The 25,452-nt window shown below is 40.1% G+C and overlaps 1 protein-coding gene and 1 long non-coding RNA gene across 2 annotated transcripts in view; one reads left to right on the top strand and one right to left on the bottom strand.

Moving 5' to 3' along the window:
• The first annotated feature begins 4,005 nt into the window (after positions 1 to 4,005).
• On the top strand, positions 4,006 to 23,201 carry LZTFL1 (leucine zipper transcription factor like 1). Its single transcript, XM_050938082.1, has 10 exons — positions 4,006 to 4,076; positions 6,074 to 6,198; positions 11,474 to 11,668; positions 12,097 to 12,157; positions 12,631 to 12,699; positions 14,877 to 14,942; positions 15,077 to 15,154; positions 17,930 to 18,103; positions 20,772 to 20,875; positions 22,123 to 23,201. The coding sequence occupies exons 1-10, from the start codon at positions 4,074 to 4,076 to the stop codon at positions 22,139 to 22,141; spliced, it is 894 nt and encodes a 297-aa protein (XP_050794039.1). The 5' UTR covers positions 4,006 to 4,073; the 3' UTR covers positions 22,142 to 23,201.
• Positions 23,202 to 23,277: 76 nt separating this feature from the next.
• The window catches only part of LOC127043885 (uncharacterized), a 34,322-nt gene continuing 32,147 nt past the window's right edge, over positions 23,278 to 25,452 (bottom strand). Inside the window, exon 5 of the long non-coding RNA XR_007772342.1 lies at positions 23,278 to 25,007. This is a non-coding gene — a long non-coding RNA (uncharacterized LOC127043885). The remainder of the gene's footprint in view (positions 25,008 to 25,452) is intronic.

A 25,452-nucleotide genomic window follows, 5' to 3' on the forward strand; every position in this document is an offset into this window, starting at 1 on the left:
TCTGTGGTGATGAACACAATATAAACAGCTAGCACAGGGGTTCTCAAACTTCATTACATCAAGACCACCTTCTGACAACAAAAATTGCTACATGACCCCAGGTGGGGGGACCGAAGCCTGAGCCTGCCTGAGTCTTGCCGTCCTGGATAGGGGGGTCAGAGCCAAAGCCAAAGCCAGAACCCCACCGTTCTAGGTGGGAAAGACAAAGACAAATCCCAAAGGCTTCAGCGTCAGGCAGGGGGCCTGTGACCTGAGGGCCCCCCAACACACACATACACACTCAGTCTTGAAGCCTTTCGGCTTAGGCTTCGGCCCTGGGCCCCAGCAAGGCTAATGCCAGCCCTTGGTGACCCTGGTTTGACAACTACTGATCTAGATAGATGGCTATGTTAGATTGGATAAAGTGCTAACTACTAATGTGTTTTCACAAGAGAATTGTACAACTCCATTTTTAAATGTCTGCTATGGGAAGAAAAAGATCTAATTATAAGGGCTAGATTCTCACTTATGCTAAGGCCCCTTTACACTACCACAGTGGTGTAAAGAAACTTAACTGTAAATAATAATCAGGCCCTAAAACTCGTATGTTTTTTTAATGTGCAAAAACCAGTATAAACTCTTTAAACTAGTGTCAAACTCATACATATTTTGCTGTGAGAAAAACAGTGCTTTTACTTTATCATGATATTTCATGTACGCTTCTAAAAATAAATAACATTTATTTTATCCTGCTGCTTTGGTTTTGTGTTTTTGCTTAATATGTGGTGCACAATATTAATTTAAACAAACCTTGGGAGGGTCTAAGTTTCAGTTTTACTCAGCACTAACCAAAACATGTGCTCATCACATGTGCTCGCAGTTAACTCACTCAATTATCTCAAAAAAATTAATCATGATTAATCGTGCTGTTAAACAATAGAATACAAATTGAAATGTATTAAATATTTTTGATGTTTTTCTACATTTTCAAATACATCTATTTCACTTGTAACACAATAGAAAGTGTACAGTGCTCACTTTATATTTTGATTACAAATATTTGCACTGTAAAAATGATAAACAAAAGAAATAGTATTTTCCAATTCACCTCCTACAAGTACTGTAGTGCAATCTCTTTATCATGAAAGTGCAACTCACAAATTTATTTTTGTTACATAACTGCACTCAAAAACAAAACAATGTAAAACTTTAGACCTTACAAGTCCACTCAGTCCTACTTCTTGTTCAGCCAATCTCAAAGAGAAATAAGTTTGTTTACATTATGGGAGATAATGCTGCCCACTTCTTAATTACGTCACCTGAAAGTGAGAACCGGCATTCGCATGGCACTGTTGTCACAAGATATTTATGTGCCAGATGTGCTAAAGATTCATATGCCTTTTCATGCTTTGGCCATCGTTCCAGAGGACATGCTTCCATGCTGATGACGCTTGTTAAAAAAATGTGTTAATTAAATTTGTGACTGAACTTCTGGGATGGGGGCGGATTGCATGTCTTCTGCTCTGTTATACCCACATTCTGCCATATATTACATGTTATAGCTGACTCGGATGATGACCCAGCACGTTAGTTTTAAGAACACGTTCACTGAAAATTTGACAAAATGCAAAGATACCAATGCGAAATGCTGCCCCCCCAAATCCTGGCGCTCTACGGGACCACCTAGGTCACCTAGTGGTTGCGCCGGCCCTATGCCTAGCTCTGAAGGCAGCACCCCCACGAGCAATAGTGCAGAAAGAAGGGTGGCACGGTCTTCCTTCTGTTGGATTAAAAGTAATAATTAATACATTAATTATTTTTGGGAAAATATGGTTCAGTACAGACCCCAGATTTGGCTTGTATTATTAGAAAGGAATATGTCTCTCAGCCTGTTCTCTCAGTCTGCTGAGTTTGTGCTAAGTGAAGCAGGCCTGTTAGTTTGCAAGGTTTGTGCTAATTGTAGAAAAACATTCAGAGACAAAGAGTTTGTCCTAAAATTGATAACGTTACAAATGTTTTTTTCTGAATTCAGAAACAACTTAGAGCTGTCCTTCATACTTATGACAAGTGGATGTAAGATGTAACCAAACTGTTTTTTATAGTCACTTCACTTTACATATAGCACAAAGCAGTGACGAATCAGCCATATAATCTCCTGTTTCATTGTTCACAGAAAACCCCAACTGTTCAAGGGCCAACCTTGTCTTTGAGAGCTTCCTGTTTAATCAAGACTACCTCAAAGAGCTCAATGAAGAATGAATATACTTCCCTTACTTCTATATAAGGACTGTAGATGTTTATCTGACATATCTCAGGACAATATGATAGTTTTTGAATATAATCTGGCAATAACAAGTAGGATTTCTCAAAGATTTTTGTAAAGCATTTTCCGGTGCAGTCATATAGTTTTTGCAGAGCTCTGACCTGTTAGAAATTAAACAAGTCACTAATGAGGTTTATAACCATCAATAGATCTATATTGCTTTATGTTTGAAAAAACAGCAACTCGTGATTTATATACCAAATCTCCAGATTATTAATAGTTTGTCTCTTGCTTTATGAGATGGTGGGATTGGCGATACTGATTAATACCCAGGAGCGGCGCCAGGGTTTCTGACGCCCTAGGCGGACGGCCATTTTGCCACCTCCCGCAGGTCCGGTGGACCTACCACAGTCATGCCGGAGGACGGTCCGCTGCTGGAAAGGCTCCAGTGGAGCTGACGCAGTGATGCCGGCGGGCGGTCCGCTGGTCTAAAGACTCCGGTGGACCTGCCGCAGGCATGGCTGCAGTAGGTCCGCCGGACTTTAGACCAGTGCACCGTCCGCCAAAATGACTGCAGTAGGTCCACCGGACCCGCGTGCCGCCCTCCCCAGCAAAATAGCGCCCCCCAAAATTTTGGCGCCCTAGGCCATTGCCTAGGTCACCTAAATGGTAGCGCTGGCCCTGTTAATACCATAGTTTCCTCACATGCCTGTTAATTTTTGAAAACTGAGGACTAGCTGGCAGAAAAAAGGGCTTGGGAGAGGTGGAAGATGAAAGGCTTTGCTAATGGACTGCCTGACTCAGTACTGACAACTTCAGGGGCTCAAAAATAGGTTTCAGCCTCTTCTCTTGCACCCTCCCCCCCAAAAACCCTCCATGAGATTGGCTTCAACATGGTATGGTTTCTCCTAATTAATCAACATTGCTCCTCTGGCTTTGCCAACCTTTCCTCTGCCACCAGCCAGGCTTGGTAGCCCCTCATTCATTTAAACAAAAACGCCCCATCGCTTATCTCCCAGGGTGGGAGCATTATACAAAGCCCTTGCCAACAGCACACCCAGCACCGCTCTGGCTGCCGCGCTGCCGGGGGACCGGCTGGCTTGGCATTGGGGAAGTTACACAGGTGTGAGGCAGTCGCAGCTCTGCAGCACACAGCACCTTTCCCCTTTGCAAGGCAGTGGCAGGTCTGTTAGAAGAATTCGGGTGGGGGCTGGGGTGGGGGGTACTGAAAGCTATTGAACCAAACTGTAAACCCTGCATATAATGGAAACCCCTTCAAGCCAGGGAGTGAAGCAGCCCCAGGCTGTGAGGGGATCAGCTACGACCCCTCCCGTGTAAAGCGGGGGGAGGGGGGCTGAGAACTGAAGGCTAGCGTCAGGGCCAGCCCCATGTGGCTGCACAGGGGCCAGGCCTGCGCCCCACCGGTAACGTGTTAAACGGGCAACCAGCGAGTCAACGGGCGGGGTGAGCAGCGGTTGCTGTGGAAAGGAGGCGCGCGCCCCCTTCTGGCTCTCACAGCAACGCACTCCCCGCAGAGCGGGCGAGAGACGGGCTAATGGGCACGTGCAACGTGCAGGGGGAGGCGGGGGGAGGTTCCGCGAGCAGCTCACGGCTCCCTCTCCCCTGGAAACTGCCACAGCCACTAACTTGCCGCACGAAAGTCCGCGGAAGGCACAAAAGAATCCCCTAAGCTGCCGCGCCCCACTACTTCCGGTCACGTGAACCAGAATCTTCCAATGAGATGGTAGTAAAGAGCTCGCGAGGTTTTGGTCTCCATGGCAACCGTCGCTGTATAATCAACCGTCGCCTCTAAGTGCCCGTTAGAATCGCCATGGTGAGTAACGAACCTGCCTCCCGGCCTATCTGGGCACAGTACCGGCTCTGGGACCATGCTGAGCCCGCTACCCCAGCATCCCTGTTCCCTCGCCCCGCCCTCCCGCGGGACTCAGCTCCCCCCAGTCTGTCCGGGGCCAGCGCTACTGGGGCCGTCAGGAGCGAGCGGCCCCCCCGGCGCCGCCCTGCAGGGGGGCGCCGCCGAATAACGGCCGAGATGCTCGGGCCGGTACACAGACGTGCCCCCATCTCGTCCCTCAGCGCGGGGCGGCCCGGGACCAGGCGCTGAACCCCGCCCCCTAAATCCCTGGGCGGCTTAGTTGAGCGGCGCCAGGGTGGCTTTGCCCGAGTCGTCAGTCGTGGTCGGGTCGAGCTGGAGCTGGCACTCTAGGCGCCATTGTTATGATTCCCAGCATCCGCCAGCCGCAGGCGTAGACATCGGGACTGGGTTAGAAACCAAGAGCAGCATTTGGAAAGCAGCCCACAGTGTTAGCTCAGTATTTGCCTGGGAGGGGGAGGGTCACGTTTTCCAGCTTTTCTCCACAACCATGAGGGTTGGACGCTTATTTTGTTTCCCTAAACAAAACTTAAATTGTCTGGTAAATCACCTGGCTCTGGGAGCTGGGGGTTTGGCAACAACAGCAAATGCTGCTGAGAGAGGGCTCTCCCCAGGGGGACTCTTCCCTCCCTCATGCTGTCCTACCATTACCTCCCTGAGCCGTCATCCCTGCCCGCCAACCCAATTTAAAAAGAAAACAGTGTGAATTGGTTTTATGAATGTTAGGAATCCAGTGTTGTTTTCTTGATTACCGTTAAATGCACTTTTAGCTTTGGATTCAAACGGAACCTTTCCCTGCAGTATTGTTTTTAGCCAGGCATTATAGTTAGTGCATGGAAACAATAAACAAAGGCAGAGTGGGTTGGTTTAAATCAAGACGAAGTAACTCACCAAATGTAAAGCCTCAAGTTAAATCATCAGTTGTAATCAACTTTTCCATTTGTACTTCAGTTGTTTTCTAAAAAAGTGATACATTCTCATTGGTTGATACAACCATTAAAACATGTTGATTTACAAGTAAATAGAGCATTGACACTAGATTCAGTACTCTTTGTGCTGCCTAGGAGGAACACTGAAACTACATACATTTAATTTAAGGAATTACATACCTTAATATTTTCAGATTCTAATTAAGTTTACGTTTTTCATATGTTAGAAAATGAAGAATATATTACTTATTTACTAACTTTTTGATCATGACTTGTGTCAAGCTGAATTAGGATAGTAACTGAAATTTACCACACAAAACGGCATAAAATTTATTTTTATTAAATAAAACAAGTGCTTAATACTGCTTGACGTGTTGTATCATATTTATAAAGCTTGACCTCAAAAGGTAGATTATTTATATAGAAAATAAGCCTTTGGTAGGGGCTGATGGATTCAGCATATTTATTTTTCATTTAAATGTTTTAAGAGATTATTAATAATTTAGGCCTTAACATATTTTTTATTAAATTCAGATTTAAACATGTTTATTTTTAAAATAATAATTTAAATAACAAAATTTAAAAAACTGATTTAAATTTAAAAAGTCAATTTTTCCCCTAAAAAAATCATCAATTTCTGTCCACTGCAAACAAAGATGAACATCCCAAGGCTATTTTCATTGTTTAAGCTGACTCAGAAATGCACAAAGTAAATAAAAAGCATACACAATAGTATAAAGTCAATCCTATTTGTAAAAAAATTTCAGTTTAATTATCTGAAATGTTAAGAGAGAAGCTTCAATTTTAAAAAAGGTATTTAAACTTTAAAAGCTGGTACAGAAACCATTTAGGAAGGAAGACCCAGATCCACAAAGGTATTTAAATTCCTAACTTCCACTGAAATTAAAGGAAATTAGAAGCCTAAATACCTTTGTGGAGCTGGACCTAAGTCTTCTGTGTTAGGTTTATCTCATATATGTGTTAACCTTTACTGTGTCCCCTGATCCACAGGCAGAACTGGGTCTAAATGATCACCACCAGAATGAAGTGATCAATTACATGCGCTTCGCTCGTTCCAAGCGTGGCCTCCGTCTCAAGACAGTGGATTCTTGCTTTCAGGATCTTAAGGACAGCAGGTACCATGAGGAGGGAATAATAATAAAGCAAAAGCCCTAGGAGAGCAAGACTCTTCTGCCAGGGATTAATCCTGAGGCATCTGTTAAATTATGTATCAAAGATGTTTGATCTCACATGTATGTAAGACAGCTAATTTGTATGCAATGTGTCTGTATATCCCTGCCAAGGAAAACATAAAACATAAGAACGGCCGTACTGAGCCAGACCAATGGTCCACCTAGCCTGTTCTCTGAGGGTGGCCAATGCATCAGAGGAAATAATCGGAACAGGGCAACTATTGAGTGATCCATCCCCTGTAGTCCAGGCCCACTTTCTGTCAGACAGAGTTTAGGAACATCCAGAGCATGGAGTTGCATCTCTGACTATCCTAGCTGATGGAGAAATCTATCCTCTGTGAATTTAGCTAATTCTTTTTTGAACCCAGTTATACTTTGACCTTCACAACATGTCCTGAAAATGCATTCCACAGGTTAATTGTGTGTTGTGTGAAGTAGCACTGCCTTTTGTTTGTTTTAGAACTGTTGCCTATTAATTTCATGGGTCTCAAATTATGTGATAAGGTAAATAACACTTCCTTGTTCACTTTCTCCATGCCATTCATTATCTTATAGATCTCTATCATATGTCCCCTTAGTCATCTATTTTCTAAGATGAACAGTCTTTTTTAATCTCTCTAAACTCTTCCATATCCCTAATAACTTGTGTTGCCCTTTTCTGTACCTTTCCAATTCTAATATATCTTCTTTGAGATGGGGATGTCCTGCTGTCTGGACGGGCTCATGACCATGAGTGCCTACCTCAGGCCAGACTGTCAAGGACTGGGCTGACATCCCAAACTGGTGGTATGTTTTACAATTAGATTTCACCAACCCAGTTACAAATGTAAACTCCTGGATCACTATATCAGTCTTACCATAGAATCACAGACAGTCCCCTTAGGCTCTCTCGTTTATCTTGCCATCCAGGCAAGCTGGACTTAGTGATTAATATCAGAGGGGTAGCCGTGTTAGTCTGGATCTGTAAAAAGCAACAAAGAGTCCTGTGCCACCTTATAGACTAACAGACGTATTGGAGCATAAGTTTTCATGGGTGAATACTCACTTCATCAGATGCATGTGATATTCAGGTTTCTTCCAGTCCCAAGAGACCAGTTGCTTAACTCAGAAAATTGATACCCTAGATCTTGTACCAAAGACTATGCCTGTAGCTAATTCTGTAATAAACTAACTAGAAAAATTATTAACTACAAAAAAGAAATAAGAACCATTTACAAGTTAAACCAAGCAAGCATATAACACAAAGTAGTTGCAACATAAATCCTTAGAGTGACAGAGTTGTAGTGATCTGTCAATTCAAGATGTACCCTGTCAATTTCAGGGTAATCCCAGGGATAAACCTGGGGGATCTCTCGCTTCAGTTTAGAGACTCTGGCCCTATTAGAGTTCAAACAGCAAAGAGATGACATATTTTCCTGTGACCCTGTTTTATCTTTTACATTTGGCCTTCCAGTCAATGAGACCAGCTCATTTCAAAGTTGTGATAGGGCCATTCATCAATCCTTTGTATTGTGATGATTCTTAATGGCCCGTGCCAAGATTCACAAGTTCAGAGCAAATATTTTTAAAGTTATAAAGCAATACTTACATATTTCTTTATAGCATGGAATATAGACGTTACAAGTGAAATTAGTGAGATTAAAGCATTTTTCAAGCATTTTGTAGAGTCTAAACTCTAATTATGTTCTTAGAAGACTAATACCTCTTTTGAACCAAACTAACATACAGGTGAGCTGGTTTGGTTTCCAGCTATGAGTTTCTCAGTTCTAAGCTAATGCCTACGGCCTTGGCCAGAGGTGGCCCTTGGTTTACTAGAATCCAAAGTTTACGAGAACTGCATGTAGTATTCAAGCTGTTGATATGCCATGGATTTGTATAGTGGCATTATGATATTTTCTGCCTTACTACCTGTCCCTTTCCTAATAGTTTCTAATATTCTGTTAAATTTTTTTTTTGCCTGCCACTGCACATTGAGCAGATATTTTCAGAGAACTATCCATGATGACTCCAAGATCTATTTCTTGAGTGGTAACAGCTAATACAGATCCCATCACTTATAGTTGGGATTATGTTTTCCATTGTGCATTACTTTTCACTTATCAATGCTGAATTTCATCTGTGGTTTTGTCGCCGAGTCACCCAGTTTAGTGAGATCCCTTTGGAACTCTTTCAAGTCAGCTTTGGATTTAACTATCTTGAGTAATTTAGCATCATCCTCACACTTTGCCACCTCACCGTTTATCCCCCTTTCCAGATCATTTATGACTCTATAGAACAGCGTAGGTCCCAGTACAAATAGCTGGGGAACCCTACTCTGTCCACTGTGAAAACTGATCATTTTTTTCCTACCGTTTGTTTCCTATCTTTTAACCCAGGGGTCAGCAACCTATGGCACGTGTGCCAAAGATGGCACACGAGCCAATTTTTAATGGCACGCTGGAGCCTGCCGGGACTCCAGCATGCCACTAAAAATCCTGCCCAGCCCGGCGCGCTCTCCTCTGCCCTCCGTTTCCCCCGCGGGGGCAGGGAGCAGAAGCATAGCTGTGTGCACGGGGTGGGCAAATGGCCTCACTCTCCCTGCACGGCAAGCCGCGGGGTCCACGCTCCCGGGCTGGAACGCGGGGCCGAGCGCAGCAAGCTGCTGGCCTTTCCCCCACCTTATCCCCTCCCCTGGAGCCCTGCTGCCACGCGCAGCGCTCTGGGGGTTGGGGCTGCGCGCTCCCCGGGGCAGCATTTGGCTCCGCGGGGAGGCAGACATGCTCCCCGCTCAACCAGAGGGGCGGGGCTCTGTGCTCCCACGGAGCAGCATATCTAGCTCTGTGTGGAGCCTCATGGTAAGGGGCCCAGGGCTGGGGGGGTTGGATAAGGGGTGGGGGCAGTTAGGGGACATGGAGCAGGGTGGGTTGGATGTGGGGGTGGGATCCCGGGGAGGTGGTTGGGGCGGGGGGGGGGGGTTGGATGGGGCATGGGAGTCCTGGGGTTTGTGAGGGGGCAGGGAGTGAACAGGGGTCAGGGCAGTCAGGGGACCGGGAGAAAGGAGGGTGGGGGGTCTCTGTAGGGAGTGGTCAGGGGACAAGGAGCTGGGGGGGTTGTATGAGTTGGGAGTTCTGGGGGTCCTGTCAGGAGGCAGGGGTGTGGAAAGGGGTTGGAGCAGGCAGGGAGTTGGCGGGGGTTGGATGGGTCGGGAGTTCTGGGGGTCCTGTCAGGAGACAGAGAGTGGTTGGATAGGCATGGGAGTCCCGGGGGTCTGGATGGGGATGGGGGTGTGGATGAGGGTCGGGGCAGTCAGGGGACAGGTAGGAGGTAGAGTCCAGTCTGGAGACAAGGAACAGGGACGCTTAGATAGGGGGTGGGGTCCTGGGGGGCAGTTGGGGGCAGGGGTCCCAGGAGGGGGTAGTCAGGGGACAAGGAGCAGTGGGGTTGAGAGTTTTTAGGGGGGGCAGTCACCCAGCACTCTTCCCTGAGCCCTGAGCCCCGACCCCCCACACACATACACACTACGTACGCCCTCTGCCCTGAGCCCCGCACCCTCCCAGGCCCCTGCCCTGAGCACTGTATCTCTCTCATACATACCAAGCCCTCTACTTGACTCCTTCATTCCCCACCGCCCCTGCAACCCTAGCCCTGACTCTGGCACCCCCACCCATACCCAGCGCCCCCTCTGCCCTGACACCTACACCCCCTCACATACCCAGCCCTGACTCCAGCCCTCTGCCCCCGGCCCTTTTGGTCCTGGCTGCCAGCCACGCACAGCCCACTGCTGGTCTGGGGTTCTGGCTGACGGACCGTTGCCAGCCGGGGTCCCGGCTGAAGGCCCCACTCAGCCCGCTGCCAGCCTAGGTGAACAAAACCCCATACCAGCAGTGGGCTGAGCGGGCCGGCAGCGTAAGATCAACATTTTAATTTCATTAAACATTTTGAAAACCCTGTTTATTTTACAATACAACACTAGTTTAGTTATATAATATATAGACCTATAGAGAGAGACCTTCTAAAAAACATTAAAATGTATTACCGGCATGCAAAATCTTAAATTAGAGTGAATCAATGAAGACTCGGCACACCGCTTCTGAAAGGTTGTCAACCCCTGTTTTAACCTCTTATCTCATGACTACTTACTTGGCTTAAGAGCCTTTAGTGTGGGACCTTGTCAAAAGCTTTCTGAAGATCCAAGTACATTATGTCCAGTGGATCACATTTGCTTTAGAAGTATGAAAAGGGAAAAGTTTCAGTCTAAACAATTGCTACAAAAGGTTTTTTTTTCAATTTTTTAATTTTAATAGGAATTGATGTATTAAATTGCTGTGAAAATGTAACCTTGAGTTACATATTACTGTTAGTAAATCAAAATTAGACTTAAGGCCCAAAACAAAATAATGTATACATTATAAAATTTGTATTTAATCAAAACTTTCAGAGAGCAGATTCAAGTACAATATTAAACAAATTGTTAATGACATTGTTATCTAGAATAATAGAAATGTAGGGTTGGAATGGACCTCAAGATCATCTAGTCCATCCCCTCACCATGCTGAGGCAGGATTAAGGTTACCTTCATAGACAATCCCTGACAGGTCTAACCTGTTTCTAAAAACATCCAATGATGGGGATTCCACGGCTTCCCTAGATAACCTGTTCCAGTGCTTAACTGTCCTTTATAGTTGATGTTTTTCCTAATATCTAACCTGAATCTCCCTTGCTGCAAACTTCTTGTCCTACCATCAGTAGACATGGGGAAAAAAATTGATCACCATCCTCTTCCTAACAACCTTTTACATATTTGAAGATGTTATCATGTTCCTCCTCAGCCTTCTTGTCTCTAGACAAATCCTCCCCATCTTTTTCAACCTTTCCCCATAAGTCATGTTTTCTAAATTTCTTATCATTTTTGTCGCTCCTGAGGATTCTTTCCAACTTGTGCACTTGTTTCGTACAATGTGGTGCCCAAAACTAGACACAGTAGTCCAGCGGAGGCCTCACCAATGCGAGCAGACCAGAACAGTTACCTCCTGTGTCTTACTTACAACACTATTGTTAATACATTCCAGAAAGATACTTACCTTTTTCTCAACAGCGTCCTACCGCAAACATCGACACAGCTTTTTTAAAAGGTCCTTATGTTAGTTGCAAGCATTATCTGATCTAGTGAAGTTTTTTGGATTGCTGCAGAGCTGTTATTTTTATGATACATGTGACTTTTGTTAACTTTTCTGTTTAGGCTGGTGGAGGAGACTTTCACAATAGATGAGGTGACAGAAATGCTGGATGGGTTGCAGACTGTAGTACACAGTGAAGTGGAATCAGAACTCATTAACACGGCATACACCAATGTGTTACTTCTACGCCAACTCTTTTCACAGGCTGAAAAGTGGTACCTTAAGCTACAGACTGACATCTCTGAGCTGGAAAATCGGTAACCTCATTTGAATTATATAGAAATAGAGAATTGTTTCACTGATACAGTTAAAGTGACTAAATACTATTATATTCGGTTCTTAATCTTAGAAAATTATTTTAGTGGTGTATTATACCAATACAATTTAGTTTGAGATGCAATTTTTCAGTTAAAAGATCACAAATCATGTTGTTAACTTCTTCATGAAGTGATTTTGCCCATGTAAATAATAATCTTGCTTGCCTAGAACTTGTTTATTTAGAATTTTATTTTTATTTGTATATAGGGCATACTTATGTTGCCTTTTTTGTACTGATCAAGGGTTTGATCCCGAGCACCTAACTGAAGTCTTACTTGAATAAGAAGCACAGTAGCAGACTTGTAAATTGTTTAACAGGATTATTTGTCTAATAAACTTAATGTTTCCATTTATTTTTCTCTCCAAGAGAATTGTTAGAGCAAGTTGCTGAATTTGAAAAGGCAGAATTTACATCTGCAAACAAGAAGGTAGAGATTTGTTACTCTAAAATACTATAATCAAATGCCTTATGAAACCACTACAGATGTTAAATATGTTTACTATAGACTATTTCCTTGTGCTTAAGAGGAAAGGTATTTATGTTAGAAGTAATCTTTAAAGATTTTCAAAAATAGCAGCCTAAAGTTAAGCTCAAAAATCTATATATAGTCACTTCTTAGCGTATGCTCAGTGTGCCTCAAGTGCAACTTGAACACTGATCCATGACCCCCTACTCTGCAAATATTTTAAAAATTGAAAACAAGCTATATAAGATTTGTTAGTTTTAATGAGAGAGCCCAAGTCTGAACAAATAATAAAATTAATTCAGAATAAGCAGTCATTGGTTTTATTTCACCAGATATCAGAAAGGATAGAGTTGGAGAAATTATTTTAATTACTAAAAGAAGGCTAGAAAGAAAACACATCATTTAAATCTTTTGTATCTTTGTCATTACTTTAGCCCAGTTCAGAGCTCATTAAGCCTAAACTTGCTCCATTAAATGAAGTTGGATCAGAACTGCTAAACAAGGTAAGAATTCTTTCCCTTGACATATTTGGGGTTGATGAGCGTTTTATTTATTCAATTGAACTTAGGATGCTACCCAGTAATCAGGGTTTGCATAATATATTAGACACAATTTAGAAGGTACTCTAATACGCTACAAAACTACAGTCACTTTAATAAGTGAAACACTTTTGAAGATTCATTAAATTATGTGCTTTAGCATTTAATGTATTGCAAATATTAAAACTTATTTTGCATGCATTTTAGAAAAAATGATTGTGGTTACAGTTTCTCTATTTAATGAATAGGATTAGTGGGAGGTGATATTTTGCTGATATTTCATAAGACTGGACTTCCTGCTGGGAAGTAGATTGAAACACAAGTAATGTAGCTCATCATTGGAGTGAATAAGATATTGGCGTTTTTCAAAGTCAAATTCTATTTCTTGTTTTTCATTTTTATTTTTGCAGTAGTTTAAATTAAATTTTAATTGAACCACAGTTTAAAAGGAAAAAAATTATAACTTGCCTTTCAACTTTACAAATTTCCAATTTCCCATTTGTTACAGATTTTCAAATATATTGTAAAGCAAATTGATTTGTTTTAATGGTGATTCATTCCACAATACTTTAGACTACTAAATAATCCAAAAACTTAATATAAAGAAATATAACTAGCTTTACAAGAACTTAGTAATGCATGGACTCTCATGAGATTTTTCAGTGATGAGCTGTATTTTCTTTCTCCGTCACAAGAGATCAAGTGAAGATGGAGACTCCTTTATGTTTTTAATTTTTATATTTAAGGTGAATATTAACATTTAACAAATTTACTTTTTTTATAACCGAATATAATTAGAACATCTAACACCACATATTAGAATATTACACTGCAGTTTTTTATCCAAATATGATTTTTGCAAAGGTGGGTCAAAGCTGAAATGTAAATTTATTGTGACCAATAAAACACTGTCACATTAGGCACGTGAGTAACTTTAAGCAGGAGAGTAATTGTTAATATAAAGTGAAGCATGAAAGGGATTATATGACAGGGCTGCAAACTTGATGACCCAGGAGGTCCATAGACATAAATAACAGTAGGATCACAGCCTTAATATTTAAACTATTTCATTCCCCAACTATTGACATAATACAGTGGCTCTCAACCTTTCCAGACTACTGTACCTCTTTCAGGAGTCTGATTTATGTTGTGTACCCCAAGTGTCACCTCACTTAAAAACAACTTGATTACAGCATCAGACATAAAAATAGAAAAATAATCTATGATTCTGTGAAAAGTGTCACAGCACACTATTACTCTAAAATTGCTCACTTTCTCATATTTATCATATAATTATAAAATCAATTGGAATATAAATATTGTACCTACATTTCAGTGTATAGTATATAGGGCAGTATAAACAAGTCATTGTCTGTATGAAATTCTAGTTTGTATTGACTTTGCTGATGCTTTCTATGTAGCGTGTTGTAAAACTAGGCAAATATCTAGATGGATTGATGTACCCCCAGAAGATCTCTGGGTACCCGCAGGATTACGCATACCCCTAGTTGAGATCCACTGACATAATATGTATGAAGACTAAACAAATACATTTTAAAATAAACATTTGAAGATCACTTGCACTCCTGCTTGGCTAAAAGGATTTTTGAGAGGGGTTGCCTGACTTTCAGAAGAGCCTATCTGTCACATTTTAAACAGTGACCATGAATAAATTGTTTCCTGTCCTGTTAATTGGAAAGCATTTTGACAAATACCACGAATAAGATATATATCTCTAAAATGCAATTTTACCTTTGTTTCAGTTAATATTACTCCTTATCTTATGCAGTTTGGTCCTGCAAGGTATTGAGTGCTCTGACCCTGATCCAGTAAATAACTTAAGCATGTGAATAGTCCTATAGACTACAGTGCGATTGCTCATATACTTAGGTAAGAACATGCTTAAGATCTCTGCTCTGTTGGGGCCTGGCTGCCCAAGACCATGCAGGATCAAGCCCATAAAGAAAAAACCAATGACCCACAGTTGACTGGTCCTCTCTTTAAGCACTGACATAGTAGCTAGCTTTTCTAAACTAGAAAATATGTTTATTTGCATGAAATAATTAAAAATAACTGCAAGTCTATCAAATTCAGTCATGCAAGAGTGTTCATGATAAAAACTAATTTTTATTTACTGAAAGGAAATTACAAGACTTCAAGAAGAAAATGAAAAACTGAAGACCAGACTCAAGACAATAGAAACACAGGTAAACTCACTTTGAACCTAGATAGTAAATATATGTACATTTTTAAAATACCTAAATAGAAAGAACACAATTGTAATTCTCTCATTTCCAGTAAAAGTTGCTTTATTAAGCTTTGTCTTTCCAATTTATTGCAGGCTACAAGTGCATTGGATGAAAAATCAAAACTAGAGAAATCACTGAAGGATTTACAGATGATTCAGGGAGATCAAAAGGTTGGCTGTTTTTCTCCATTGAACTAGCATTACCAAGTCGTGTAGAGCCAATAAGACCTGAGAGGTGCAGTTGGCTTTGTGGGGCATACAAATGTCCTGTTCAGGGTTGCCATGGTCCCACTAACATTTAGGGCTCTGATCCTTTAAGAAAAATATTTCATGCTTATATGTGACCTAATCCATGGTAGGAAATTATCAGTAAGTACCATTCCAAAGTTTGTTTCTTTGTATTATAAAGATCAAATGAGTTTGATATTAATAGGTATATGTTTTGTTCTGTTGTTTTTCTTATTTTTGTTTTTCCTCCTTTGTTAGTAAAGAGGTGTCATCTAGTTTCCTTTCTGATTCAGCAATAAAATGTTCAGTCTGTCTTGGTCAGTGTTATTGTATATTCTCTTTATGTGTATGCGAAGCTCTTTTTGGAAAGTATACCAGCATATATTGTTTCGATTCAAACTTTTAAGAGGTTAAAAAGATGGACAAATAGGATCAGAGCCTATACCAATGAAGTCAGTGGGAGTTTTGCCATTGACTTACTTGAGTATATTATCAAACCCACAGACCTCTAAATTGCTAATACACCTTAAACGCTTTGTCAAAAATAGTTCTTCCTACTTTTACCTGTCTACACTTGAATTGAGGGTCTCAGATTTCTCCTGTAAAATTTGATGATCCAAATATGATTAACCATTGCAGGAAAAACACAGAAGTGGAAAAACCTGAACTGCTGACAGATTGAAAAAATGTGTTTGATTCACCTTTTTTAATTTTTATTTTTCTGGCCTATACATTTATTTTCTTAATAATATGAATACCTAACAGTTTATTAAAAATATTTTTAAATATTTCAGTTCAACTTGTAAGACGAGTTGAAATGTTTTAGTCCTATTTAGCTTTTTCTGCCTTTTATGAAAGTAAAGTTGAAAAGTTGACATTTCTAATACCGCAATATTACTAACTTTGAAGTGAGTTTATCAATTCCCTGTCTTAAAAAAATGGTATGTCCTCTTAATTTCCATATTTTTATTCCAAGTTTCTTTTTATTTTGCTTTCTAAATGGTTTATGGTATGTACTCTATTTTCTTAATACATTATAATGCCCCTTAGTGATTTTTAGGATCTGTTATTTTCATACAGTAATATTATTCAATGGTAGTTTGATTTAAAGGTCACGGCAAATACTTTCCTTATCTGACTTAAGTCTTTTATAACTGTAGTTATTTCACTGGTAATTTTAAAGGCTTAGAGACCAGTCTCATCTGTTGCCTGTCTGTGTAGGCATCAACTGGCCTAACTTTCAGAGGTGTTGAGTATCTGCAGTTCCCATCAAGACAGTTGTTTCCCCCCACCTGGCCACCCACTTCTCCTTCAGCTCCTTTTCATGGACATATATATGTGATTGAACCTATTTTGCAGTGAAATATTTACACAGATTGAAATCTTTTTCAGCCGATCTCCTAGATCCTCCATGCTTACCCTTTTTAAAATATAGTCTTCAAAGATTTTGATTTCCTTCTTAAAGGAATTGTGACCCTACATGGGATTATTCTGGTTAATAGAACTTCTAAAATACATGTTTTCCTAATGGGGACAGGTGAAGAATTAATGTACTCCACATTCATCTCTGAAAATATTAGGTGGCTGGAGTCTGCTTTTTAAGCGTAGCTGGTGTCGCTCTGCCTTTTAATAAAATGAATGTCAGTAAAATTATATTATCCTAATCATGCTTTAATGGACCAGGTTAACCTGGACTTAAAATACTTGCATCCTGTCTAATTACTTTCATCACAGTTACAACAGATCATGTCTGTCCCAGAGACCCAGTCATTAGTTAGTTCAAAATATGAAGAGAAGGCATGTTAACTACTGAGGAACAAACTATGCCTAGAGACCAATGCAGTTTCCTAACTGTGTAGCATCTTTCAACACAGCTGCAATCCTAAAACATTATTAAGATAAAGTAAACTTTGATTCTCAGTGAATACCATATTGACTGAATTCCTGCTCTTGGTTCTTAGCTCCCTAGCATGAAACAGGCCTGAACCTCCTCCTTAGATTTTGGTTCCTTTGAGGCCCTGATAGTTCAAACCTTTTCTGAGTCTTGATACAAATGCAGTGAGATTTGTCATTCTTTTGTTTCAACACAATGTTATTTTCAAGAGTCTAGTCGTCAGATACCTCTCTTATGAGAGATTTTAATGTACATGGACATGGCAGTTAACTGAACATACACATGACCCAGGGCTGATGCTCGAGGAACTGTGTGTTGCTTCTTTTCACCGGATATAACAGTTGCTGGTAGGATATGCTTTCCCGGTAACTATGGAGATATTCTTGTATCTCACCTCCAACACACACACACACACACACACACCTCTCATAACATGTCAATGGTTTTAAAAGCTACAGTATAGCTATGTATGTTCTCATTATATTCTGTAAACTTCTTTATACACTTCATACAGTGTGTAATTTATATCCTAAGTGATAACTGACAGGAGATAATGGAATATAATTGCCACAGAGAAATGAAGCAGTTTCTAAGAATTTGAAATCTTGACTTGACAGAAAAGAAGCCTTTCCATTCACCCTAAAATATATTTATTGCCACTTCCTGAAGTCTAAACATGTATTGTTTTAATGATTTGGGATCTAAAGCACTGCAGTTTTCCATTTAAAGACATTCTGTTATCATTTTCAACATATAATTTAAAATGCACACTTTTCATTTAGGATTTTGCAAAAAAAATCATTTTAATATTTCTTCTTTTGAAGACTAACATAACTAAGGATATAAGTGAACTGGAAGATACAGTCTCTGCTCTGAGGTGCCAGTTTGAGAAGACTCTGAATGACAGTACTGCAAACCAAAAGTTCTTGGAAGAGAACTTGGTAACAACAAAGCATGACCTACTCAAGGTTCAGGACCAGTTATCTACAGCTGAAAAGGTTAGCTTCTTATTGTAGTGTATAGATAAACTCTTTGTTCACTCTTTTTGGCAATCTACTAATGTAACACAGATTCTGTATATTGCATGCAGATTGCTAGGGATACATCACGCAATCTTTTGGTGTGGTTTTTTTTGTTTGTTTGTTTTTTAATATTCTTCCCTTGTTAAAGAGTGAAGAGAGTCTATTTCGTAGATATGGCACACAGCCCACTGGTTGGTGCCAATCAGATGGACGCTTAAATACAGCTTCTGCAGCCATTTCAGAATGATTGTGAACAGTGACAGCAGACTTTTTTGTACCTCTGTGAAAAGTTGGTAGCACCAGATTCCCACCACAGCAAAGTGGTGATTGCCTTGTGGAAGCTGACTACTTTGGATGGTTAGTAATCAGTTGAGACACCAGTTTTGTATTGGAAAGTCTACAGCAAGTGCTGTAATGGTGGAAGATTGCAGAATTTGCCCTTGGACATATTTCTGATTCACAGACGGCAGCTGAAAATGACACACTGCACTGTTGTGAGGTGGGGGAGAGGGATTAACTTCTTCAATTTGATCCCCTACATCTTGAAAGTGATGTGAACATCTGTTTTGATAATTACCTTTGACAACTTCTCCTGCAATGCTCTAAAAATGTAGACATAAATGCACATTTGAACTAATGATGTCATCCAGAAAGAGTCACTGCATGCTGTGTTTTTCTTCTCTATAGAGCCAGTAGAGGGAACACTAGTTAACAGATTGTTTCTAGACCTGTGCTGATATACAAGTATAGCTGTGAGGAAACGGCATATTAATTTTGCATGAAATGAGGGTAATCTTGCTTTCAGTTTGAAACAGAGAACATAGTTTTTGTTGAAGTCCTCTGTCTGAAATGTGATTGGCAACTATCTACAACAAAAAGCAAAGTTGCGGAATGCCACTGAACACATTTTGTTTCTCACAGTCTCAAGGCTGCCAGCCTCATTCTTTAGTTTCATACAAATTTTTAAATGACCTCTTTTTTCTTCCTGTCATTGGGGTTATATGACAACCTGTGGGGTTAATTTTAGTGATTTAAGGATTGGATAGAAGATATGAGCCTAGTTTACCATAAGATAGATAAGTGGATTGTCAGACTAACTATGTAGAGGTCGCCACATGAGAACAAAGGTCCTGTCTACACTGTATGGACACTATACTTCTCATGAAGAACAGTTTGTCTTATTGTGTCTCATCAAAACTTCCCCATTCCCAATGTAGTGTAGCGTGCTTTTGCATGGATAGGTTGCTATTTTGGACCAAGTAGCTAGCTGTATTTCACTGATATGCTGTGTGTCTAGTTTGTGAAATACTTGTGAATCCTGCATAAGGAAAGATGCTATTCAAATGTAAATTCTTTTATACCTTCATATCAATTCACCCTGTTCCATGTCATTTTCTATTACTTTAAAGCTATCTTAAAAACTGAAAGAAGAAATCCAGTTTGTCATATGGAAATGAAGGGAAAGACTTGTTTGGGGTTCGAGATATTCCATGTTTTTCTAATGGTAACAGTAGACACTAGCATGTATACGTATGCATATTTTTAAAAGTCTCTCTTTTGAAGTCTGTAACACACTCCTCCTTGCATTAAAAGTTGATCTTAGGAGATAAGGAACATTAACTCTATTGAGGGAAATAATTGGGAAAGCTTTGTACCAGGTAATTAAGAATTCTCTTTGTTTTGTTCAGATATGGTAGATGGCGCCTTAGTATTACTGGAACAAGTGTGAGCTACTCAGCAGAACAGATGTTTATTGGTGTGAGAAGAAAATAAAATCACACTGATTTTTTTTAAATGACGTATCTTATGCTATTTATATTTGAGCCTACAAAATCTAAGCTTGTTTAGAAACAAAAATACTACTTTACAGGTTGCAGCATACATCATAAAGATGTATGGCTATCAGCTAAAATCTGTATTTGTGGTAGCTATACATGTTGTTACTTGTAGACTTCTGAGCCATCACACAATGAGTCTTTAGAAATGTAACTGCTTTTAAATCACATTTATAGGGCTTTCCAAAACAACTGGAATGCTTTGGATCACAGGGCATCAAACTATGACATTTACTTGACTGAAGGCTTGCAAGTAGATTGTAGAAAGTAACTGGATATTCTGCAGTATTCCAAGTTAGCCAGTCTTTGATTTGGTCATGAGTATACTTGAACTGTGGGCTAGAAGTATGCAATCTGCATTTGCTGTTTGTTCGCATGCCTGTAACTTTGTGATATTATTAAAGGGCCCAGATCAATGTCTGGTAAAGTTTTGGGGCTGTGTTTTTTTTTTGTTTTGTTTTTGTTTTGTTTTTTTATATCTGTTTTAATAAGGTTGTTCACCACCATGGTACCTGTGCAGAGCCCCACTGTAGTAGGCATTATCTAAACAAAAGCCAAATGTTTCTAGTACAAGTTTTGTTACATAACAGTCAGTATCACCAAAAGTTCCATAAGTGTTTCATTAATATCCATTGAATATTGATCAAAAGTAGATAATAACAGCAGCAAAAATTTTGGACAGGGAAAAGCTAGACTGAACACTGGAATGAAGCCTAAGGAGAGAAACAATTGAATTGTTCTTTAAAAAAAACAAAAAACTGTTTTAGATTTTTAAAAAATTGTAATGCATTGATGATCCTGTTGAGCAGGAGTTGGAGAAGAAGTTCCAGCAGACAGCTGCCTACCGCAACATGAAAGAGATTCTCACCAAGAAGAATGAGCAGATAAAGGATCTACGGAGAAGACTTTTAAGGTAAGTGGTGCTCTTCCATCTCTTATCTCAAGAAGTCCGTTCAACCTCCACATTGTTTCCATAAATGTAAAACAGATTCTCCTAAAGCCAGTTTATTAACTTCTCTTTGGAACAAATTCAGTAGGGCTGTTGTCAGACTTTGGATGTGCCAACTTTGACCCATTTGTCTTCAAATATCAATGATTTTTTAAAAACATTAAAATTAAATTGGCATCTTTACAGTAGCAGTCATGCTGCACATACACATTCTTAGGAAACAATTTTCATGGGATTATGGCGGAGTCAAAACCTGCCCACAAGATCCATGCACAGAGGTGCAGAATTGGGTGGCAGTTGCTTCTTTTGCACCACCATTCTCTCCTGTTCCTAATGCCAAGGTGGGGTAAGGGTGACTTTTTGCCTTCATGGCTTGGGTAGGTACCTAGACTCCCAGTCATCTCAAGTTGCAGATGGGGAACTGAAGCACCGAGAGGTGAAGTGACTTGCCCAAAATCACCCAGAAAGTTTGTGGCAGAGCATGGACTTAAACCCAGGTTTTCCACATCCTAGGCTAGTGACCTAACCGCTCAGGCCTTCCTTGGTGTGGAACTATCCCATTACACCATCCATGCAGGGGAAGAAGGACAGACAATGTAGGGGCAGTGAGTGGCCCCTATTGAGTGGGTGTAGGAAAGAATCTCTTTAAGGGGTTCCTGTTCCATTGGAGCTATGCTGCTAGGAAGTAGAGGTGGAGAAAGACCATTGGGACCCCAAAATTGCAGTGGGGACAGAGAGCCTGAGTCTGGCTTCCTGTGGCTTTTGGGTTTGGTGGGTGGCCACCAGGGCTGATTCCACTGGTTGCAGGGCTGTTAAACCGGCCAGATGAGTTTGTGTTTAAAAGGAGAATTTTTAAAAATGAAAAATAGTTGGTTGGATCCTTCTAAACTCTGCAGTGTAAATTGCCATTAAAATGTCATGGATATGAGTACACCTCTACCCCGATATAATGCGATCCGATATAACATGAATTCGGATATAACACAGTAAAGCAGTGCTCCAGGGGGATGGGGCTGTGCACTCTGGCAGATCAAAGCAAGTTTGATATAACGCAGTTTCACCTATAACGCAGTAAGTTTTTTTGGCTCCCGAGGACAGCGTTATATTGGGGTAGAGATGTAATTGGAATTGGTTGAAGTGATTTTTCTCTTTGAGGACTGAATATCTATCAGGTATATTATACTCTCTAGCTTTAACTTCTTTCTTCTTAGATACGAACCAGATGATTAAAATGTGAAGAGCATTTGGTCTGTCAAGAAGCTGCCACACAAAGAGAACAGAGTGTTGTGTTATTTAAGGGATTTGTTGAAATTCTTTCAGAGATTTGTTTTGAATCGTTTATTTTCTGCTTCTGCCAACACTTAAAAATAACCTTTTGTTGATAGGAAACTGAAATTCCTACTTTATTTACTTAAGAATAGAAAGATGAGAACACAGTATATAGAGTGTCTTAGTTTCTGTATTTGTCTTTTTAATAGTTAACCTTGTTCTTTCCCTGGGAAATAGCAAACACCAAATTAAGACCATTATTTACAAAGAGAGGAGTTTATTTTTGTTAAAATAAAATATTCATTAGTTTTTCTCTACATAGCTGTGAGATGCAATTTACATACCTAAGATGTGACATTTTTTCTTCTTGCTGTGGGCATAACTTTCGCAGAAAAACACCTATCTGCTAACTTTGTAAGATTAGTCTTCCTACTGGCTGCCTGATTTCCTCTGTGCAAGTTATTTGCTGAATATAGGGTGTGCATTAGATAAAGGAGGACAAATATGCAATATTTGGGAATCAAGGAATGTGTACTCAAATTAACAGTGACATTACTAGTAGAAGATGTACATTGGACAGCTATTGTTATCAAACAGTTTAGTACAGATTTAAAGAAAAACAAATACTTGCTGGCTTCTACAATATACCACAGATCTAAATTGCTCAACAGGAATACAAACCGAAAAGTGTATTTTTCCCTCCTCCCCCCAGTGGGCACTCCTAAAGATTTTAACTTGAACACAGGAATCTTGATTCTTTCGAAGTATTAAAGTTAAGACAGCAGGATGGAGAGAGGCTGAGAAAGCTGGTGACAGAGCAACTTTCTGGTGGGGAAATAACTTTTAGCAGTTTTTTTCCCGTCCACTTTCTATTGCACCCTCTGCTACCCAATTCTTGGACTCAGACTGTTCTGTATTTATCTGCCAGCCTGTTTTAATACATTTTATCTTTTTGTGTGTCTGTTCATATATATGTTGCCTACAACTCTAAATAAAACCATTTATGTTTTCCAACATCAAACTCTGGATTTTGGAGTGTGGTTTCTTTACAAGTACCATCATGTTTTCTTTTCCATGGGGACAAGGCAGGGGAAATTGTTTTTTGTAGTGATGTCCCTCTCAAGGAAGAAAGTTATGCTTTAAATTGCTTTTGACTGTATGATTCCTTTATCTTTTTATTTTGAAGTAGAAGTCCTCATTGATTAAGGGGCCTAGCCCACAGACTAGGCCCTATGTTCTGTAGCGGCATACTACTACCCTGGTACAATAGTAGTACATTGGTAATGGTATAGTGAGATTGTACATGCAGTATTAAGTTAAACTAATAGAAGCTGTTGCTTTATAGTGTTTAGATGTTAGCATGACTAGTTAAATCCATTTATTGTTAGCCTCATCTTTTCATTATTTTGCACAATATCAGTTTGAGGGCAGCATTGCTCTTTATTTAAAATAGCAACTCTAACCCTTTCTTTGTAGGGGATAAAATCTTTATGTAGAAATGATGAAGAAATTTCCTTTTGGTGTGTGTTCTTGTAGCTAGACGTTTTGCTCAAATCCTGCCTAAAAATACCACTGTCGTTCTTGCATCATTTTCATACAATTCATTTACCCTTTAGTTAAACCATAAAGTCCCTTGGGCAAATTGTGTCCCAGGAACACTAACTTTGGGCCGGGGGTTGTAGCTGTAATTTAGGACAGAATTTGACCAAGAGTCTATGTTCTAAGGTGGTACAACTGATTGACTTCATTAGTTGGAGTACAGTACAATGATGTACTTGGGGTGTAGAGGTCATGCTCAGGACATTATTATATACTTCAGTTTGTATTAACCAACTAAAACTTAAATGTTATTTCAGACTGAATTCTTCTAAACCCTTCTTATAGAAGAAGAATGCTGACACTGAGGTATAGCATGTTATATACCGGGAGAAACACATATTTAGAGCCAGATGCTGTTCTCAAAGCTTAATTTGGCCTTATTTATACTTTCAAGGAAATAACAAAAGCATCCATGTCCAACTTAGAGCCATTGGTTTAGTGTGTTGATATCCCCAAAGATCTATGGGCTGTTTATTTAGGGCCCAGTTCTTGGAACCCTTACTCCTTTGAGTAGTCCCATTGAAATCAGTGGAACTACTAGTGTGGATAAATGCTCTGTTTCACAATGGGATGCTAAAACCCAGTGACAGGTTAGGAGTGTTAGGCTCGGAGAGGGAAAGTAAGAGGTCTCAAATAAAATTCATGCCAACGTTTACTCTTTGATAAATCAGGGCTATTGACTCAGACAACTAGAGTTGATGATTATTGATATCCCTACGCTGTCTGAGACCCAAGTTTGACAAAGAGGTTAAGCGTGTGCTTAAGTACCATTGAAGTCAATTGGTCATGGACAGAGACTCTTCAGATAACCTGGGCAAAACTTGGAGAATTTTGAATAGCAGGGCCAAAATAATGAATTTGATTCAGTATTTAACAGGGACCTAATACAGACCATGAAACTTTAGGGTAACGTGCTCTTGTTGGCTGATGTTGCTGGGTTGGAGATTGCTGCATTCCAAACCAAATGGAACCTTTAATACAACGGCACCTGAGCTGGCATTAGCCTGGTTATTCAAAAATCCATGGGTCAGTACACAATGTGTATGTTATGTTGAGGTGGGAACACCGGGCTGGAAGTTAAAGCTAACACATGAATTGGTATTTCTGAACTTCTCCCAAATGAGAATCCCAGTTGCACATCTACTACCTTTTCTCTTTGGAAATTCGTTACTCTTCTGATAAACACCACACACTTCTTCTAGTTGAGGTGTTAAGTCCCTAGCTCTACCTGAAAGAAAAATGTAAAAACAATTTCTCCATAGTCCTCTGATCGGAAAAAATCAAATCTCTCTTAAGCTGCTTTTGTGCTCGAGAAGTGAAGCATGTTTTCTGCAAGAGCAAAATTCAGGCAGTTCAGCTTTACCTTTTATTAACTATGACAGAATCAGCAACCAGTAGGACATAATTTGAGTCCAGCAGTTGGTCATTAATAAACTGAAAGGTCATGCTGGATACTAACATTTTAATGGGTGTGTTCCCTACCCCTTCCCAATGTGTTCATAGAATTCCCCACTGTCTGTTGTTGTTCTTGTGAATAATAGTTTCATAACAGAAGGCTGGCTGGGTACACTTCCTTACACTGGACATATTCCCATTGCATTCAATAGAGCTACTCACAGGAGCCAGGATTGTTGAATTGGGCCATATCCCATATAACTTGTCTTTGAGGGTCC

The sequence above is a fragment of the Gopherus flavomarginatus genome, chromosome 2 (genome assembly GCF_025201925.1).
Source record: "Gopherus flavomarginatus isolate rGopFla2 chromosome 2, rGopFla2.mat.asm, whole genome shotgun sequence".
NCBI lineage: Eukaryota > Metazoa > Chordata > Testudines > Testudinidae > Gopherus > Gopherus flavomarginatus.

What these genes read in the sequence shown, in the direction of transcription:
- LZTFL1 (XM_050938082.1), top strand. An exon ending in ATCTCTGAGCTGGAAAATCG is followed by an intron (nt 11,669 to 12,096) that starts GTAACCTCATTT and finishes TTTCTCTCCAAG; the next exon opens with AGAATTGTTAGAGCAAGTTG. An exon ending in TTACATCTGCAAACAAGAAG is followed by an intron (nt 12,158 to 12,630) that starts GTAGAGATTTGT and finishes TCATTACTTTAG; the next exon opens with CCCAGTTCAGAGCTCATTAA.